General features: G+C 43.0%; 1 protein-coding gene across 2 annotated transcripts; it reads right to left on the bottom strand.

The window, feature by feature from the left end:
• Nucleotides 1–6,173: 6,173 nt before the first annotated feature.
• zbtb38 (zinc finger and BTB domain containing 38) lies at nt 6,174–16,829 on the bottom strand. 2 transcript variants are annotated; one of them, XM_037677383.1, is made up of 2 exons: nt 16,764–16,829; nt 6,174–9,870 (listed from the first exon to the last, which is right to left on the bottom strand). In XM_037677383.1, the coding sequence occupies exon 2, from the start codon at nt 9,836–9,838 to the stop codon at nt 6,227–6,229; it is 3,612 nt and encodes a 1,203-aa protein (XP_037533311.1). In that variant the 5' UTR covers nt 9,839–9,870; nt 16,764–16,829; the 3' UTR covers nt 6,174–6,226. The 2 variants fall into 2 exon arrangements, with proteins under 2 accessions (XP_037533311.1, XP_037533310.1); XM_037677382.1 differs by lacking the exon at nt 16,764–16,829 and adding an exon at nt 12,660–13,094.
• Between the last annotated feature and the right edge of the window lie 3,409 nt (nt 16,830–20,238).

The raw sequence follows: 20,238 nt of genomic DNA on the forward strand, positions 1-20,238 counted from the left end.
TAGGCATAAACGCTGGGTTAGGCCTCAGATCAGCTGAGCTTCCGTCAGCCCGAATTCTGAGACATGACGGAGCGACAGAGAGGGCAGATAAATCACACCCTCTTAGCGGATGTTAAAGCCAACAGCAGGGCTGTTGTAAGAGACAAAAATTTAATCGGAACCTGATTCAGTGGCTCAAATGGAGCTTTGTTCAGGGCTCGCCGAACCAGCGTTATATCCTACTGTGGAGCAAGTGGGCGTGAAACAGGCCTGCGTCTCTGTACACCTTTTTAAAAACGCTTCATAAGCGGATGATTAAAAGTTGTTTTGTCCCCGAAACCTTTGTGACAGGAAGAAATAGCTGCAGCGTACATTTTAATCGTACTGAATGCTAAATTTCTGTCCATCAGCTGCTGCAGGAAGGACAGCACGCCACCTAGCGGACATGAGGTGGCCCCTACACCTTTCTCTGTACACCAGCACTGAAAAGCTGTCCACTTTGATGTGTACAGCGCTGTGGTGGATGCAGCACGTGAATCCTGGATCGTGCTCACTACATCTTGGGAGAGACCCATCCTCTCCAAACTGAACCGTTCAGCGGCCAGACCCAAAGGTGCTGGCCTATTTCTGGGTAGCTCCTGATCGCTCCTCCCGCCTGGAGGAAAGCGTCCTCCCTCCACGGCTGTTTTCACGGGCGCCCCGATAACAGGCGTCGTAGAATTGGGAACCATGGGGCATTCACGCGCTCGGGAGCTACCAGGAGAGCTGTCAATCCCTCCTCCTGAACTCGGTTCAGAAACCATAATATCAAAGGGAGTGGGGGGAACGCGTAAAGAAGCATTTTGGGCCATGGGCTGTGAGCAAACGTGTCCACCCCTAGCGGTGGTTCGTCCCGCGGGCTCAGTGAGAACCATAGTTGGCACTGAGCGTTCTTTCGTGTTGCAAACAGGTCCACAGCCGCTTTGCCAAATTTCTGTCACGTCTGAGCCATCAGGTCGGGGTGGAGGCTCCAGTCCCCGTGACGTGGACTGCCCCTGGACATCACATCCGCCCCTCTGTTCAGAACACCAGGGATTTACACTGCTCTGATGGAGAGCAGATTTTGGTGTGCCCAACACAGCAACTGTCTCGCAATGTGTAACATTTGGGCTGAGCGTACCCCCCTGCCGGTTTATGTATGCTGTAGTAACCTTGTTGTCTGTGTGAATCAGAACATGTTGATTCCGCAGCACAGAGGCAAAGTGTTGAATCACATTCAAAACTGTGCGACATTCCAGAACGTTTATATGAGCTGTTGTGTGAGGTGGCCACAGCGCCCCTACAGCTCGGGATAGGCATGTCCCCCCCCCCCAACCTGACAGGGACGCGTCTGTGAACACTGAGACATGTGACGTAGGTCTGCTGACAGGGACTCCCTCTGACAGAACGAGTGGGTTTCCTCAGTGTCGGAGGTCTGTTCTCATGGAGGGGGGCACAGCAATCATCCGTCTCTTCTGCCTCACCGGATCCACACTCAGACGAACAAACCGTCTCTGGAGGCGTCGCATGTGGCGTAAGCCCAGCGGAACCTTCGTGTGAGCTGACAACATCATTCCTAACAGCTTCATGACGGAAATGGCTGTTACCACTCTGCCAGGCCTTATGTGGCGGAGCTGGTCTTTTAGAGTTTCAATTCTCGTCTGTGATAAACGAGCCCTCATGGTGATTCAGTTTAGCTCCACTCCTAGATAAACGATCGTCTGGGCGGGAGAATCGAGCTTTTTTCCCAATTTATGGCGAAGCCCAGATTTAACAGGTGTGACGTCAGCACCTTGGTCTGCGCAGCTGCCTCCTGTCTGGAACGGGTCAGCAGCAACAGATCGTCCAGGTAAAACAAAATTCTCATCCCTGCTCTGTGTAACGGTTGCAGAGCCGTCTCCACACACTTTGAGAATGTACGAGGCGCGAGGGAATAACCGAATGGCAGCCGGTTGTACTGATACTTAATCCCTTGAAAGGAGAAGCGCAGGAACTTTCTGTGCTTTGGGATGATCGGGATGTGAAAGTAGGCGTCTTTCAGATCGATGGAGATAAACCAATTGTTTCGCTGAATGTTGTCTAACAGGTTGTCAACGTGTGAAAACTGTCTCTCCATAATCGCCTTGTTGAAAATTGACAAATCCAAAATGGGTCTCATCCTTTCGGTCCGTTTTGGGACCAGGAAGTAACGTGAGTAAAACCCTATGTTTTCCTCTCCGTCGGGAATCCTGGAAATTACATCTTTTACCAGAAGATCCTGAACTTCTACGTTAGAGATGAGATCTGGTCTGGGGATGACAGAACCGTCTCTAAAATTCCTCCGAACGGGGGGTGGGGGTGGGGTGGGGGTGGGGTTTGAGCTGCGAATTGCAGCGTATAACCCCTACTGATCAGACGGCTCATCCATCTGTCTAGAGAGCACATCCGTTGCCACTTTGCGTAACGTTCAGGGAGTGGGCGCGCGTTTTAGTGATGCGTCATGTTTCTTACGGACGTCAGCCAGTTTACAGCCTCCACCGCCGTCATGTGTCGTGGAAGTGTGTTCCGCGTGACCCAAGGGGAGGCTTTCTCAAACAGGCTCTGAGCGCGCTTCTGTGCCGCACTCAGGCTGCGGGCTCACATTCACGCTGGTGTGAGCCGGCGTGTGCTGAGGAGAGGTGTGCGCGCCCTCATCAACGTGGCACCGATTGGGTGAAAACTGCCGGCACCACGGGAGCGCACGTTTGACACCGCTGCGGTGAAAGGAGGCAGCGTGCAGCCCAGGCTGAGAGCGAGGTTTCCCACTGGACTCGGTCTGCTGAATACATTCACTTTTGGCTGCTGTGTCACGCGAGTGTTTTGTGTGTTCCTTTGAGCTGCGGTGATTTTGAAAAACCTGTTTTGAGGACACCGGCTCGTTTTGTGTGGAAGATGTGTGAGGAGGAGCCGCTGTGAGATCATTCGAACTGACAGGCTGAAATCAGACACTTTAATCTTTGAATGATGTTCGTGTTTTAAGCTCAATGGGATTTACCTGTCTAAATAAAGGTTGAATGAATTTCAAAACTCATGTCATCATTTTGCACACACACATTCCCCACAAGGAATCATTTCTTGAATCTTCTCCCCCGTGAGCCCTGCGGTTTGTTGTCCCAGGGCGCCGCCTGTTGGCGATCTCTGGGGAAACGCTGTACCGCTGGTTGCCGGGATGAGAAGGGCTGTTCTCTGACGGGAGGGGCTGTCTGCGGAACGGAGCGGGAGGACGCTGCTGCAGCTGTGGAACGTCTCTGTTGCTGCCTTTGGCCATGACGATCCTTCCAGCGGGCCGGGGGGCAGGATGAGGCGTGCGGCTTGATCAGATGGCGCACAGTCTCCGACACCTCCTCCAGCTTTTTTGATTTCTCGAGCACGTCCTTAAAAATTGGCTCCGAACAGCGCGTCTGTGGTGATGGGGCCTTCCAGCAAGTCCATCTGCAGCTTCTCTGACAGGGGGGGGGAGTGACAAGCCAGGTGGACCTCTGAATCATTGTCATCCAGGCTGCGATGCGAGACAGGCAGACAGCAGACGAGGCACATGGGTTGAGGGTGACGTCAGACGCCTTGCAGAGGGAGCTCTTCGTCTCCTCTGGCAGGTCTGTCCCTCCGGCCTCTGAGATGCTGTACGTCAGCGGTGCAACGTTATTGTTCACTGCGGCCGCCTGGAACGCACACTGGTGAGCTCGGTTGGAGAGCGACATCACCGTCTGGTCATGCCTCCCCGGAGGCGCAGGACGCTGGTCCAACCTGGACATCTTTGCTCCGAGAGCCTCCGCCAAGCTTGGCTCCATGGGGGTACTGAGGGAATTTCCACTCGGTAAAACCCCTCCACTCTGATGATGGACGCGAATGTGGAAACCGGCGCTCTCAGTCTACCAGGTCCGGCTGCAGCCTCGTTCCAGTAGGACATCACTGCTGGGAAAACGAGACCAGATGGGATCAGGACGGCAAGCCGGGGTGGAACCAAAAAACCTTCCTGCTAGATCATCCGATCTGGGCGGGGGAAGGAGAGGGACGGAAAAAAGTCCCTTCATGTCAGCTGCCTCCTGGATTATGCCGGGCAACTTCGAGGAGGGCACCGACGGCTGGGAGCAGTGTGGTCGCCGATGCGAAAGGGCCCGGGGGGGGGGGAGCATCCGTTCAGCCCCCCTCGTTCCACCACTACGCCCTCCAGGAGGGAGTGAGCAGCGGGGGCTGCTGCTGACGTCGCCTGTCCTGGAGGAACCATCCGATTCGCTCCGAGAGTCGGCGATAAAAGGAAAAAAGGGTAGATGGCATCGTCCAGCGTGTAGCGACCCGCCACTGAGAAATATTCCTCGGCGCTTACCTTGAAACAAGGCTGCTCGTCTGCTTCTCCTGGGGAGGAGAACTCACTGGGATGGTAGGAGATTGGCGTGGCGGGATCACAGGCAGCCTTAACAAAGGTTGTGCCGGTCAAGCTGGACAACTTCCCTTCTTTGTTCTTCTGACAGTGCTATTAGCTTGCTGAAGAAAAATGGGGAGCCGATTACCCGCTCTTAAGGTAATTTATATGGACCGGGTGGGCCCCACACAACAGGTGGGCGTGGACTAAACTTTTCAGTGCGATGCTTTGCATGACGGGATAAACCCACTAGCAAGGTCCTTAAAGGGCGAAGCCTATATGAAATAGAACAAGTTGATTCAACAGGTTGGCTTGACTGCACAGTGCAGTGTGAATGCAAATGCACCAGCTCAAATGTAAACAAAATGTTATGAATATTGGTCCCTAACTGGACCGAGTCTACCGGACTATCAAGTGTGGAAACAATCTGCAAAAAGCAGACAGACACAATAACCTGTGGTTCCCAAACCAGACACCCATGACTGGGCTTTGAGATCTTGTTTATGAACATCACAAACTGGATCAGACACAAGAAATAATGGTATAGTGATAGTGGTGGAGTCCAACTCGCACTGGGAATGAGATCGACTTTATGCTGAGAATGCAACTATAGCCCCTGCTTTGGTTATAGAGTGATTTAAAAGACCGCCACAGAATGCCTCAAGGTACATGATCATAAGTCTTCTCCAAATCCAGAAATCAGCTATTTTTATTATTCATGGCTAAGCAAATTACAGATTTTATTGGTATTAGAAGGAAATGTTACCTGCGTTGGGTTGCTGATGTCATTTGTTACATCATAAAAAAGAAAAAAATAGAAAATATTAAGGAGAGTAGAAACATCTGAAATTATGTTTAGAGGAAGAAAACAGATGTGAAGCAAAGAAGGAATGTGTTTCAGATGGGCTGTAGGTCCCTTAAGGAGCAGGAGTAGAAAATCATTACGTGGACTTGTCTTTCTGAAAATCATGGAGGAGAGTTTGTTCAAAATGACGAAATTTTGTCATTTGACGTTTTCTGTTAAAATATTTGAACAGTTGAAGTGGAAGACGCTTGTGATGTGTCCGTTAAATATGTAAGTTTTGATGCCTTTTTAAAAAATGAGTACCAAATAAGGACAAAATTTAACTGTTCATTATATCAATATTTATTTGAATAGCTGTGCATGTTTTAAACAGAATTAACACAAAAAAGGAGTTAATGTCCTCTCAGTGGTTTTGTGTGTAGTAGAGAGGGTAAAACTATGTCAGTGGTGCTTAGAATAAAAATTGAGCTATAAAAGTATTAAAGAACAAATAAGCATAGTTTACTTATAAAGTGCAAAGCCAGGTACCAGTAATTGAACAGGAGATTCAATGTGTATGCAGAAGATTTCTACTGTTTTTAAAAAAATATATATATAAAAAGGGAAGATTCACCCACAGTAGGTCACTTTTCTGCATTGAAACTGTTGATTTGTTATTGCACAGTGTTAAAAACAACAAAAATCAACAAATAAAACAAAAACAAAAAAAAAAAAACCAACTATAAGTAGTTACGGATTCTGCCATACGTGCATAGACAAAGGACAAAATACAGTTTGTGTCAGAAGGCCTTATATTACAAAAACTCTCTTCTACATATGTGGATAAAAACAATGAAAATATAAAATCACAGAGTCAAATGGAGTTTAGCAAAGAAGAATTTAAAGACTACTAATGTTACATTGTTATATTTTGCATTGTCTGTTTGAAACACTTTTCTAAGCTTTTTTGCAAAGATAACTGCAGTTGCATGTTAAAACAAAATTGGCTATTTCAAACATTTTTTACGTTTTTTTTTTTCTACAAATGGTTTCAGTCCTCAGATTCTTTAGAAAAAGGGCTCCTCTTTGCATACCCATTTATCTGGCTTGTGAACAGAAATTTGTGCACTGTTTGTTTCAGAATCATTTCTCCCAAATAGTTTATTGGACTTTTCATGACTGTGCATTCTAGGTCCTGTCGACTCAGTTTTGTTTCCGTCATTGTCACTGTTACAGATTTGCTTTTTTGAAAGGAGATGCATAGTGTGATGCACATTGAGCCTCTTTTTAACAACTTTATGTTTCACCTTTGAGGAGGTGAGAGAAGGCAGTGAGTCGGAGCAGGGCGACAGTGGTCTTTTAATGTTAGAATAGGACACATCTTGGTAGGCAGTCGAAGACATAAAGTCAGCTGCATCATTGTTTTTAAGTGTGCTATCAGTTAAAATGTATTCTCCATCCATGCTCTCAGATTTTATGGTTTTGCCCTCTTGATCGTCACTCTCCTTCGTCTTAGTGGTGCCTTGTTTATTGTCCTCTTCTGGGTGTGCTGAGTATTTAGAACTAGATGTAAAGGTGTCGTATATGTAACTTTCCTTGTTTTCTGTCTGGTGTTTTTTCTCATGGCTTCTCTTGGTGGCGAGATACAGAAAACGCTGGGGACAAAAGGAGCAACGATATTTCTTCTCTGGGTTGGGGCTTCGGGGTGTGTTGTCAAAACAAGAGCCATTTTCCATGCAACTTTTACAGATGTAATCACCACTGACTGGTGCCTCACCAGGGGGGCCTTGTTTACCACAGCTCCGGCAGAAATATGGGTGGGAACCAATTACATGAGCTCTCAGTCCGGTCTCAGTAATAAAAGAGCTGTCACAGATGTCACAACTGTAGGTGGCCCTTGGGCCATGGTTCATGCTAGGACTATGTTTCACCCCTTCACTATCTCCTGAGCTCTGCTCCTTTGGTGGAAAATGAGTTCTATCGAGGTGGGCCTCACTGGTAGAAGTTCTGTCTTCGGATGGTTCAGGAAACTGGTGAAACAGAGGCCTGCTGTGTTTGTATTTGAGCTTGTTTCTTTTCTTTTTAGCTTTGTAAGAATAATAGGGACGCCAAAGCTCATCAGCTGTGTCACAGTCATTGGCGTCATCGTACGCCTCCGGGCCAGTGAAAGCAGAGATGTCTGGTCTGAAGCGAAGTCTGGGGCTTTCTGGGTTTTCCCTTGTTGGAGAGCTCTGACTTGGACTCTGCTCTCCACTCAGTTTTCTTGTTCTCCTTTTCTTCCTTGGAAAGAGCTTAGATCCTTTGATCTGACGGCGAATGATGGCTTCATTGCCTATTTTCACTGTTATCTGACACAGAGGCATAGAATCACTTTCCAGAGATGGACCCTGACATGCAGGTTTGGCAATATATGTCTCCACAACTTTATCACACATCGGATTCTCTGTGCTTGATTGAAGTATTTCCTTTGTCATCTCCTCAACTCTTTTTGCAGAAGCTGACAGTTCACCTAACTTTTTGACAGTACTCAAAGAATTTAGGAGTGACACATCATGACTAATGTTGTCTGAGTTAATTATCATTGTTGGATCATCGTTGCAACCTGCAGAAAATTCATTATTGGGTTGCACAGAGAAGATGCTGTCACAGTTATCAGTGGATGGATCTCTGGTTTCAACACCTTTTCTTGTACTTCCCTGCATTTCCATTTCACTGTTCAGACTTTGGTCCATATCGTGGTCACTTTGCTTGTTGAAGCAGATGCGAGGTACGACAGGTGAGACAATCTTAGTTGTTGTCATGAATGTTAGAGGAAAAGAAGTTGTGTCAGCGTGGCAAATAAGACCATTTTCTTCAAAGGGAGGAATGAGAGAATTGCTGTGTAGAGAGGATGGATCATTTATTTCAATACGTTCTGAGTACGTGTGACTGTATGTCTTGTACTGCTTTTTCCTAAACTTCATAGGAAGTAGTCTGTAGAGCTTGATTGGATAAACACTTGCTTTCAGCCCACCATTGGCAGATTTCTTTTTAACAGATATATTTGGATCAATGCCATGAAAGGACTTCTGATGGTTTTTCAAGATATAATATGTCATGAATGTCTCCAGGCAGAAAATACACTGATAGCGACGTTCACCTGTGTGCCAGATTTCATGCTTTGTACGATACTCTGCCAAGGCAAACACTTTATTACAGTAGTGACAAGGGTAGGCTCTCTGCCAAGAATGTACATTCTCATGCCGCTTCAGGCTGGAAAGGGTAACATAAACCCGTTTACACACACTGCAGTTGTATCTCCTCTGACCAACACCTGGCTTCACTGTCTTTTCACTTTGTTGATGCTCTGAATGGACCAGTTGAACAGATTCTGGCATGTAAGGGTCGGAGAGATCTGCAGAAGGAAGCTGTGTGTCAACGCTCTCTACATCCAATACGTCTTCTGAATCATGGTCCATGTCTTTGGCTGATACATCCCTAGGTGGGCTTTTTAAAGCAGATGGACATACCTGCTCGTGGTTGTGTAGTCGTTTGAGTTGTATGAATTTTTTGCTGCAAAATTTGCAAAACAAGTCATTAACAAAATATTTTTTGTGTACCTCTGCATGAATGGTTAGTAGATCTTTATTTGGAAATATCTCTGGACACTGCTCGCAGCTGTGAAGTAAAATGCTTTCCTCGGTGTGAGGAGAGAGTGGTGGCGGCCCTAACTCCGCATTAATTTCATTATTGGCTGCAGATAGCCCTATGCCCATTTGTTTCTCTCTTTCTTCCTCTGAAAAAAGTGGAGGTGGAGTCGTAACGGTGGCAGGTACCTCTGAATCGCCAGTGGATAATGAGGGAGTTATTGTGTTTAATTTATCTTTTGGTGGCTCTGCAGGTCTTGAAAGTATAGTTCTACCCAACATGCCTCCCAGTCTGTGGCGTTTTTTGAGAGGGCCTGTATTCCAGTAACTGAGTTGCTTTGACTGTGAAGACAACTTGTAGACCTTATTGTTGTCCCACTGACTGCTGTCTTTGCCTTCGGTTGGTTTGCATACTGCATACGAGTGATCAAAGAGGGTGTGGCTTGACTCATTGTTCCCATTGATGCAAGAGGTTGTCGAAATGTTTGATGGTGTATGTCCCACATCTGGCAGCCTCTGCTCTTTGTTGGTTTGAACTACAGAAGTGAAGGGATTGCTGCACACACTCACTTCGTTGATAGAGAAGGCATTAGTAATACGAGGCCCTCTGGTACTGTCTGTCTCTTCAGGCCTGGAAACTTCCTTCTTTGTTTGTCTAGACCCAAGAGCTGTGCAAACGTCTGTTAATACCACACAGTCATCTTGTTTCTCTTCGGAAAGCCTTTCTAAAAAAGGAATCCCAAGTCGTCTTCCTGCTGCTACAAGCCCCCGTGTGTCATCAGCACCAAGTGATGTCACCTTTGAGCAGTATATAAAGTTCAGGATGTTGGCAAACACCTCAGACCTCAGGTCCATAAGCTCCAGCACTTGGCTAGAGCTGCATGTGTCAGAACTTGTCAGAGCATTTTTGAAGTATCCGCTGCATGCTGCAAGGATGTTCTTGTGGGCCCGAAACTTTACGTCCTCCACTACAATGGTGATATCACAGAAGAGGCCTTTGGTGCGCTGCTCATTGAGCTTGTTTAGCACAGTGTAAGGGTGTGTGCTATCCATCAGGTTCTGGTGTATGAGGACACTGCAGTCATCTAAAAATAAAAATAAAATAAGACAAGTAGTTATTACATCACATTATTAGAAATCAGTAAAACAGCAATTTAAATAGAACCAGAAGTTTCGTAATCACACAAAAGCTGTTCACAATTTTATTGTGAGCAGCTTTTGAACTAGGTGTCACAATTTAAAAACTTTAAAAGCATTTCTATATCCATAACACTAGATGGCAGTAATGTTTTACCCTATGAATGGCTGTTTTCACATAACTCTGGTGAGTTAAAACAATTTCTATGCCATTTCATATAAAACATTTCTTCTCAAACTTAAAGATTAGATCAACTCAAAGGTTAAGGAAATAGTCAACACCATCAAAGAGTACTGTGCTGTAAAGTACAAGTACTTTCACCAAACTGATTTAAAGAATGTGCCATTATTATTTGATATTTGCACAGTTTATGTAATAATCACCATTTCTCAGTCATTTTTTTTTTATGCACGAGTCATTAAAAACAACATTTTCATTGTAATAAAATAGTATTTTTTCTGAATCGTTTGTTGATCAGTGCTGCTGTTTAAGAGAGATGATTGAGGAAGGGTTAATGTCAACACTTAACCCCTAAATATTGCACTACAGCTGTTTTGACTGTTTCAGAAAACACGCTTAATGCTACATAAATAATTATCTAAGTGCATTTTAATAAATGAGCCCAAATCAATTGCTGCCAACCTAAAACACATTAACAGAAAAAACGACATAAAACCTTTAATATAGTGATAAAAATTACACGTACAGTGGATATAATGTATTTTATATCCCTTATCTTCTTTGGATTGAATGAAAATGACTTTTTAGGAAAAGCTCAAGCTGACTGATTACTAATCAAAGATTCAAAGTCTTAAGAAGAAATTTTGTTTAGACAACAGATGTCCTGGCTTTTGTGGAAAAATATTCTTTAAAAAGCTAAATGAACGCTAATTCTACCAGCTGTGCAGTGGAATTGTGCAGCTGTCATGGCAGACCTGTTTTTCTCGGTGCTTAGGTTATTTAAGAAAATGTCGAGCAGATTTTTATGTGAGGGTGACTCAGACAGTCCCTTCATCTGTTATCTATCAGTTGAAGGCATCCATTCGCTTTACGTGACAAAAAGTTGCTATCAGTTTAGGTTTTTTCTAAATAATGAATAATTTTTAGTGAAGGGAAGTGGTGATTAGCAAAAAAGTGCAGAACATATGAAAAGAAAGGCAGAATTATTCATTTTCTGGTGACGTAAAAATAATACTCTGCTTCAACTTAAGGTTTGTACATCTTAATTATCTGGGCGCTGTGTACTGGAATGCACATCCACCATCTCTGATTTACAAACATTTACATTTACACGATGAGAAACCTTCACAGTGACAGATAAAGTATTTTACTGTGAACACTGATCAACTCGGTGTGACTTCGAGGAAGTCCGAGTTCAATTGTTTGAAAGAAGATGCATCACAGGATGTGATATATTATTTACGCTCATATCAGAGAGGTTTGACTCATTTAACGTCGTACACATGCTGATAAAACACTCTTCATCACTCGCACATGATTCATCACATCTTCATCTCTTCTATTCAAGGGTCCTCTTTGATCTTTCTTGTTATTCATGCTATTACTTTACAGCAGTCATAAAAATTATGTATGCAGCAGAGCTTTTGGCTAACGTTACTTTGAATAAAATGCAGCTATATGTAATGTGTGAGTGGTAAAACCGTACTGACTTGAAGTCAAACCATTTGTCCTGACAATTTAATTGTCAGGTATGCTTATTCTCTGTAGTTACATTGAACGAAGACGTAGTTCAGTTTTGTCTCTCAGAATCTTCAAATTGTTTTCACTTTTTTAAACAAAAAAATAATTATTGACTCTGGAACAGAGTACTGTATATAAATACAGATGTTGCTTTGTATTGATTTTTCAAATTTTCTTTATTTCGTTTTGTAATTTTGTCACTGCAACAAATACAATATGGCCGCCGTTCTTTGCAGCCTCTCAGACGACTGAAAACACGACTGCCCTCCTGCCTTCAGTCTCAGACGGGCCTCCGTCGTCATGGTAACATGCTATGGCGCAGCTTTTATTGGGATTCTGCTGGTCGCCGATCGACTGTATCAGCCGTCAGTGTATTCGGTTACCTCTTTCTCACAAACATCCTGCCCTCTCTGAGAACCTGCAGCATGCAGCAATGTGCAGAGAAGCTGAGGTTTGCTTTTGTCCTCACTTTAATCTACTTTGTGTGTGTGTTTGTGTTTGTCTGAGAGTCTTTGTGTGCAGCACAAAGTGGACTTCCTCGTCTATCACGTCATTATCAGAGGAACAACTGATGAACCAAATATTTATACTTGTTCCTCAGTTTGTGGTGGTTTTTATCTGTTTCCTAATAGGCAGTGAATTCACCTTACAACATCCATTTTTCACAGTTTACATCAATTGCTGTGGTTTTATGCTGCCACATGCTGAGCGGAAATTCAGAATTTGATATGAGTTTGCCACACCTCAACTTAGTTTACCTTGAAAGCCAAAACAAAGATTTCTTTATAATAAATATACTGTATATGGCCTGTATATATATATATATATATATTTTTTTTTTTTTACATAAAAAATCCCTACATGCTAAACCACAAACCAACAAAAGACAGTATTGACAAACAGAGAGCAAACTGTCAAAGCAAAAGCCTCTTCGTGTGACTCTGCAAAGCGTACTTCTGCATAAATAGTAATTGTAATGTGAAAAAAACCTAAAATAACTGGCTAGGCATTGAGGGTAAAGCATGCAAAACGTACCTTAGTAAATCAGAGAAAACGATGCGTAGCAAACAGGAAACAATGTCATGCAGTATCCCCTTTTTTTACCGCACATAGACCCAAACATACACAAAAAACAGTTTCGTAAGAGCAAGACGAAAGTAGTTTTTTCTACGAGGTTCGCTGAACGGTGATGTTGTGAGAAGCAGAGCTGTTTTTCTGACGTCTTTCTTCCTCTCCCTCCCTCTCAGTGTGCAGATGACTCCAGCTTCAGCATCCATCTCCTCTCTCCATGCAGCCCAAGTCCTGGGCTAGAGCTGCTCTGTCCTCCTCCGAGTGTCCCTCTTCTGTCCTACAGCACTGCACAGCTACTGGTAACTCTACTGGAACGCGCAGTTTGTGCAGGCTATAGCTACATCGGAGTATGACTCTGCCCTCGCACTGGCTGGGCAGCTGACGCTTTCGTTCTAGATCCACTGAGCAGGAAACCGCAACTTTTATTAAACATTGCAGAGGGCTGTAGGGAGAACAGAGAAATGCGGAGCTCTACATCACACATCAGCTTGATTCCACCTCCAGAGAAAATGCGCAGCTGCTTTGCTATCAGTGCATAAAATGAGTCTTTTGCTGCTCAACGGTTGCGGTGTTAAATCGCCCCTGCACTGCACGAGCCAGATACGTTTCCATGTTGACCATGACTGTAAAATGTCTTGCCTTGAAAAAAACCATTGCACTCAGAAAGAACATGCACCTTAGATGCATAGCGGCAGACTATCTTTTGAGCTTGTGCGCACACTCTGTGCTTGAGCAGCAGCAGATCACTCTTCGCCCATGCTGTGTGCTTAGGTAAAGCAGAAGCAAAGAAGAGATGGCACCGGCAGCACAACGGTCACAGTACACATGTGCTTTTTTCCCCCCTAATGGCTCAGACTTGGTGAACCTGCTCTCAGCAGGGATTCTGGGTGCACCTATATAGCGGCTGCTGATTGAAGCAAAAGCAGCAGATGCGTCAGCACTGCAGACGAGGGGGCGGGGGGAGGGGAGGAAGCCGAACACGTCGTGGCTCTGTAGTCTCTGAAGACGGAAGCGACTGTTTTATTTACATATCTGAGTGTGGAGTCATGGCTGCGTAATGTCTGAAACCCACATAAAGCAGCTTCTGTAAATGAGTTTATCTGAGAAATCATAACTGTCCTTTTTTCTTTCTTTCTTTCTTTAGCTGATTGCGTCACAGAAAAAAAAAAAATTTAAACCCATAATTTACCTCTGCGGGGTCAACTCATTTTTTTGCTGATACCAAGATGTGGTTGTACTCCCACATATAAGTGTAACGTTTGAATATGAATCTTTTTCTAAGATCCAGTTCAGTTTATTTATACAGCGCCAAGTCACAACAGAAGTCGTCTCATGGCACTGAACAGAAACATTCATATATAAAATAAGTTAACAGAAGCATTCATATTTTAAAATAATAATTTAACATTATTTATCTGAGGAGCAGACTGCTTTCCATCGCAAAAATCTCTTTTTGAGCAAGCATGAAGGCGATGAATAGTCCTGTTACATAAAGATGTGACACCAGTATGTTCAAATGTTGTCAGACAAAACGAACATACTGCTTTTAAGTCTTAAAGAGAATTCAACAGTTTTTGCTGAGTCTCTGTGGGTGCTAACGCTCTGTTTTCGCCTACTAGAGATGGCTAACTGTTTAAATGCAAACATAGAAGAAATCTTCAATAGTAGAACAAAAAGATTATGTCTCAGGTGAAATACATTAAAATCATCCATCCATCCATTATCTTTACCCGCTTCTTCCATTTTGGGTCACGGGGTCGCCAGTGCCCATGTCCAGCAATCACTGTGCGAGGGGCGGGGTACACCCTGGACGGGTCGCAAGTCCATCACAGGGACACATAGAGACAAACAACCATTCACTCTCTCACTCACACCTAGGGACAATTTAGAGTTACCAGTCAGCATAACATGCATGTTTTTGGTCTGTGGGAGGAAACCGGAGGACCCAGAGAAAACCCACGCGTGCACAGAGAGAACATGCAAACTCCACCCAGAAAGGCCCCTGGACCGGGGTTTGAACCAAGGACCTGCTCGCTGAGAGGCAGCAGCTCTACCAGTTGCACCACCGTGCTGCTTTACATTAAAATCAGTTTAGCCTAATAAAAAGTCAACAATGAAGATTCTCAGTCATTCAGGAAGACGTTTCACTTCTCATCCGAGGAGCTTTCACAATTCAATGAACAGAGAGTGTGGGGTTTGAGTTATAAAGCTGAGCTAAGCTAGATACATATGCAGATTGCCCTATCACTCTTCACAATAGGGGTTCATTAGGGTCTTTGGTATATGACTCACAGAGGAGCCACTCTGGTGACATGGATGAAATTCTTGATAGGTGTGAAAATGACTGGGTATCAGGCCTAAATCTGCATTATAAGTTTTAGAAAGATACAATCTGAGACCTCCTCCTCTGTTCTTTAAACAGTCAGATTTTTTCTTATATAAAGTGTACATTAAGAAGACATGAAGGTATACTTGTGCTACTGGATTTAAAAAAGGAAGTCATACTTCAGATATAGTCTTAATTGTAGATATTCTGGAAAATCAACACTCCTTTTATAAAACAACACTTAATTATCAACGTCAAATGTATGAGGGTTAACATCTGAAGGTGCAAAACCTTGTTATTTTCAGCTTGCTTTCTGTATGGATGTCTTTTTTCACTCAGGTTACCAGCATTTCAAAAATCTCTAATACTGCTCACACTGACAAGTGGGATTTGTTGTTTATACTCGGATCAGAGCCTCGTTCTTTTCAAACCCAAGCATTTCTGCACAGCGACTATTGTTCTTTTAGAGTAAGCAAATCAAAAAGCATTAATAATTTCAATGCAAAAAATGATTTAAAAGTTTTCTATTTAGCATGTATTTTCATTATAAGTGCTTCCTGGAATTCAAATACAGCATCATTTTACTGGTCTAACACAAGTTTAAAATCTAAAATCCCAACCATGTTGCTAAATTTTTGTTTAAGATATCCAATAAATTAGTTTGCATAGAACAAGGGCCTTTTAATTTACTACACATGATACAGACAAATATTAGACTTAACATTCAATGGTTCTTTCTATATGTAGATGCTCTAAGAAAGGGAAAATGTGATATTGTTCTTGTGTTACTGTTTTGAGAATTCTCCAGCTTTCTTTGCAATTGAAGCCATATGATATTTTCCCAGAGTTACATTTATGAGAACAGGTCAGAAAACAAAACTCTGCAAACAGAAATTCAAATTAACCTGCAAGTTGAGTCCTTTAAAGGCAGCCAAAAGGTAACTGTTCAAAAATAGCATGGAGGAGAAAATTTAAATATTATATTAAATTTTCTGCATATAACTGTCAGCAAACAAATGTGTTAAAATGTATTTAAACAAACAAACATAAAATACATTCTGTCATCAAAAGCTTGAAATGTGAAGCTGTGCTTTCACACATTCTCTTAAACCTCTTGTGTCATAGTGAGATCTTTTAAAAAGGTTGTCTACAAACAGCAACAGTCTTCTTTAAGTTGCTGATAAATATGTCTTTAAAATAAGGACACGGCTACAATAATATATGGTTTATTTTGTTCCTTCCTATAGTTGTCAGGAAACTTTCTCTTTGTTTTGGGATCTACAGGCTTTAAACTGTCCAGAACATAATCTGTTCAACCTTCTTTGTCTCCTCATGGGGTTTCTCAAGGTGTCCCCATGCTAAGGACGTATGCAATTCCTCCATTGAGTTTTAGGTTGCTCTCAAAGTGTCCTCCCAGCAGGACGTATTCTGATCAAATGCCATCTTAGCTAACTCCTGTCAGTGTTGAGGAGCAGTGACTCTACTTTGAGTTCCTCTCAGATGACCAAGCTTCTCACCTTTAACTCCAAGGCTGAGACCAGATACCCTGTGATTGAATTGTTTTCACCTGCTTGTATCTGGGATCTTGTTCTTAAGGCCATAGGTCAGAGATGGAACATAGATAGACCAACAAATCCAGGACTTTACCTTTCAGCTCAGCTGCTTCTTTACCAAATCAGACCAGAACAAATCTTTCATTACAACAGATCACATTTCATTGTGAATAAAACAGAGATAATTACCGGTAAACTTCTCTGCTTGAGGCAGGGACTCACCCACAACCCAGAGGGAGTGATTAACTTTTTTTCTGGTTCTGGCGTGAGGAGATTGCTGATGACTCAGTCTTAGATCCTGACACTTGGCTGGACTCAACTCAAAAAAGTCACAAGTCACCACCTGCGATCTCCACCTGCTGGGAGAGAAGCTGGGGTCAGGTGCTGTGTGTGCTGGGCCTGGAGCCTAGGTGTACTGATTTCAGGCATGACTGACTTTGCAGGCAGGAATTGAACCAATGCTGGTGTTTAAGGTTGAGCAAGATACAGTTGGACTCATCTCCTCATGCAGCTAAAGCTTTGGAGCCCAACTCTCTGAGAGGGGCTGAACTTTCTTTTACTACGGAGTTGCCCCTGTAAAAGAAGCATTCACTGGTTCTTTGGACACTTACAAGCCCCTGGCTGAGTGCCTTGGTGTTGGGAGGTCTCCTCAGTAAATAAGAGAGTTACCTCTCTGCAGCTTTGAGATGCACTGGGACTATTCTGACTGTTGCCCGTGTTTTTGCATCAAATGGTCGTTCACATTACCTGATCTTAGTGGAGTTCTTGGATAGAGTTCTGGACAGGCAAATTCCTTTGTTGTCTTGGGGAGTTTCAGTGGCTGGGTGGGCAATGACAGTTACCTAATGGCATGAGACTGATAGGAACTGCTTTTGTATTGGAAATCTATGCTAGGCATTGGCTGTCAATATAAAATACCATGTTGAGGATAGAGTGGTCCATGGCTTGAAACCTATCCACCTTGGGCCAAATGTGATGATTGTTGTTTTTTTTGTTGTTGTTGTTTTTTTACTTTACCATCCATGTCTTAAATACTTGTGTAAAGAAAGGCGTAGAGCTGACTGGTAGTGGATTGGGTAAGGCGAACCGTTTGTGAGATCTTCAACTTTCACTCACATACTGAGGGAGAGCTGGAACATAGTCCAAATGGGCCATGTCCAGAAGCTCCATTGTAGAATCAGCTTGCAGTACTTCTAGCCAGAAGGTCATTGGTTCCTGTTGTGGTGGCAACCTTAAGGATGCAAATGTGGAAAGCTGTCAAGCTGAAAAGAGGAGGCTTTTCCTTGGGGTGGGGGGTGTCACCTAGTTCAGCTTACATTTACCAAGTGGCCAAAAAGAGCAGTAACTTCTGCCAATAACATAAAACTTCAAAATAGCAAATACCTATTTAATTTGAACAAAACAATTGTTGGGAATTGTTACTGATTCTGTTCATTTTATGAATTTGTACACAATCTAAACTGGTATTAAAACCAAGCTAATCTCTATCAGATTGCGTATGGTATTATGTATTTATCTCATCTAGCCTTGACATCACAGCCAGGATGTGCTAAAAACTATACAGGCCTCTGTTGCTCAGTGATCTCCTCTGCGGCCTGTAGGGACACTCGTCGGCTGGGAGGTAACTGCAGTACAAAGCTGAGTAGGCCTTAAAGCACTCTTAGTAAACATAGTTATTTTTTTTTGGGAGAACTTATCTTGCTGCTGTAATGAGCCCTCATACCTGGAGTTGGTTACCAGAGTATTTCAGTGCAGAAGGTCTTGTGAGGCCCGTCTCTGTCGCAGTGGAAGTCTCTCTGGTGTTTGTTTAGGCGAAGGAAAGGAGAGCAACTATCCAGCCCTTGTTCTTCCTTTAGCCCATATACCAGGACTTTGTACATCTTCCCTCGTCGCTGTTCTCTATGGTTCTGGCTGAGAGTCCCAGCTCCTGCTGTGCAAAGTTTCCTTCTGGAGGCAGCTGCCACTGCTGCGTCAGTCCCGTTGCATCATTGACCTACAATGAGTTGCTGAAAAGGAGGGGTTGGTGTGGTGAACGTGTGGAATAAAGGGATAAGCAGAAAAACAGCAAGCCGAGCCCTATACGCCGCTATGACAAACAAGTGGATAAGGCTTTTGCTCCCTCTCAGGATGAGGCCTAGTTGCAGCTTTGGTATTCAGGAAGTGAGTCTGGGAGACAGATCGTTTATTGTTACGTAATGATTTTTTCCCCTCAGTTGAGAAGGCAGTGTGAGAGGCTAATAATAGGCCAGGCCCAGGCCTGTATGCAGTCATGTCATATCACTCCAACAACCAGCTGAGCAGAAGAATAGCTTTTATTTAGAAGATAATTTATATATAAAAAAAAACCAACTTGCATGTCAACATGTGATGCTCTTGTTCCCTCTTAGCACCTAGCAGGACTTTTGTTTCTCAGTCTTATTTGTCAAGAAGTAACAAAAACAGTAACAAGTCTTCAGTATTGCAGCTGTTTTGTAATCATGCTTTTATGCTGAATATGGATTCCTGTAAACCAAAAATAAAGTGCATACCTTTGCTTTACGCTACAGTCGCGTGCCTCTACGAGTTTCAGTGAAGGTAGGTCTGTCCAAGGAGACACATCCACACTTGTGCTCAAAGTTTCAATCCAGAATAACTGTGTGGTAGTATTTAGGCCTGGAAATGGTTTCCAAAAGTACAGCACTTGTTTTGCACACGGCTACCCAAGGCTTTATTTACTGGATCCTTCTCCTCCCATCTTGTCCTTTTTCATTGCCATGTTGCTCCCTCTGCTGGCTGCCTCACCGAACACGTACTGAAACCAGAAGACAGGCCTTCAGTAGAGGGCGCAACAGATCACTGACAAATGTAAACAGGAAGTACAACAGCTGAAATTAGGTCAGCTCCACTGTTTGAGAGTGTAAGTACATTCTTACATTTTAATTTTCCATTTTTGTTAGTATAAAAAAAACAATCAGACACTAAATGTCATATACATATAGTACTTTGCAAAGGTCTCGTGTCATCCCTTGTTGTTGTTTTTTTCCAAGTTAGACTTGTAAACCTTTACAGTGGTTTTAATCAATAATCCTTTAGAAATGTTAAAGGTTTTAGGGTATTTTACTTTTTTATTTTTAACTTTGCCAGTGTTTTTCCACTCATTTTCAGTCTAGTACCTGATTATTTTCAAAGTATTATTGTTTTTTTCTTTTGTGTGTGTGTGTTAACCTATTTGTTTGATTTTTGAATCATTCAGGCATGAAACTGATTCTGAACTAAAAGAATGAACCAATGTTGTGTCCACACATAAACAATTTTAGAAAAAAAAAAAACTTTTTGAAATAATTCTGTCAAGCAGCTTGTTCCAAAGACAAACAACAAAAACTTTTCATTACTTTAGGTAAATCTATGAAAAATACCAAACATTACACAGTTTGACACGTAAAAAAGCAATTGAGCACCAATAAGATGATTTCCAAAGAGCTACTGGCTGAAAATTTAATGCAAATTTGTGAGAATTTTTTAAAGACACGACTTTATAATATAGTTTTTACTTACTTATTTATTTACTTTCTGTGCAGACATAAAAATGAATAAATAAATAAAGTGTAAATAACAACTTTGAAAGACCTTCATAAGACCTGGAGAACTACTGACTGAGACATCTTTGAGAGGTTGAAAGAAAGTA

This window comes from Nematolebias whitei, chromosome 6 (genome assembly GCF_014905685.2).
Source record: "Nematolebias whitei isolate Nwh7 chromosome 6, NemWhi1, whole genome shotgun sequence".
NCBI classification, from domain to species: Eukaryota; Metazoa; Chordata; class Actinopteri; order Cyprinodontiformes; family Rivulidae; genus Nematolebias; species Nematolebias whitei.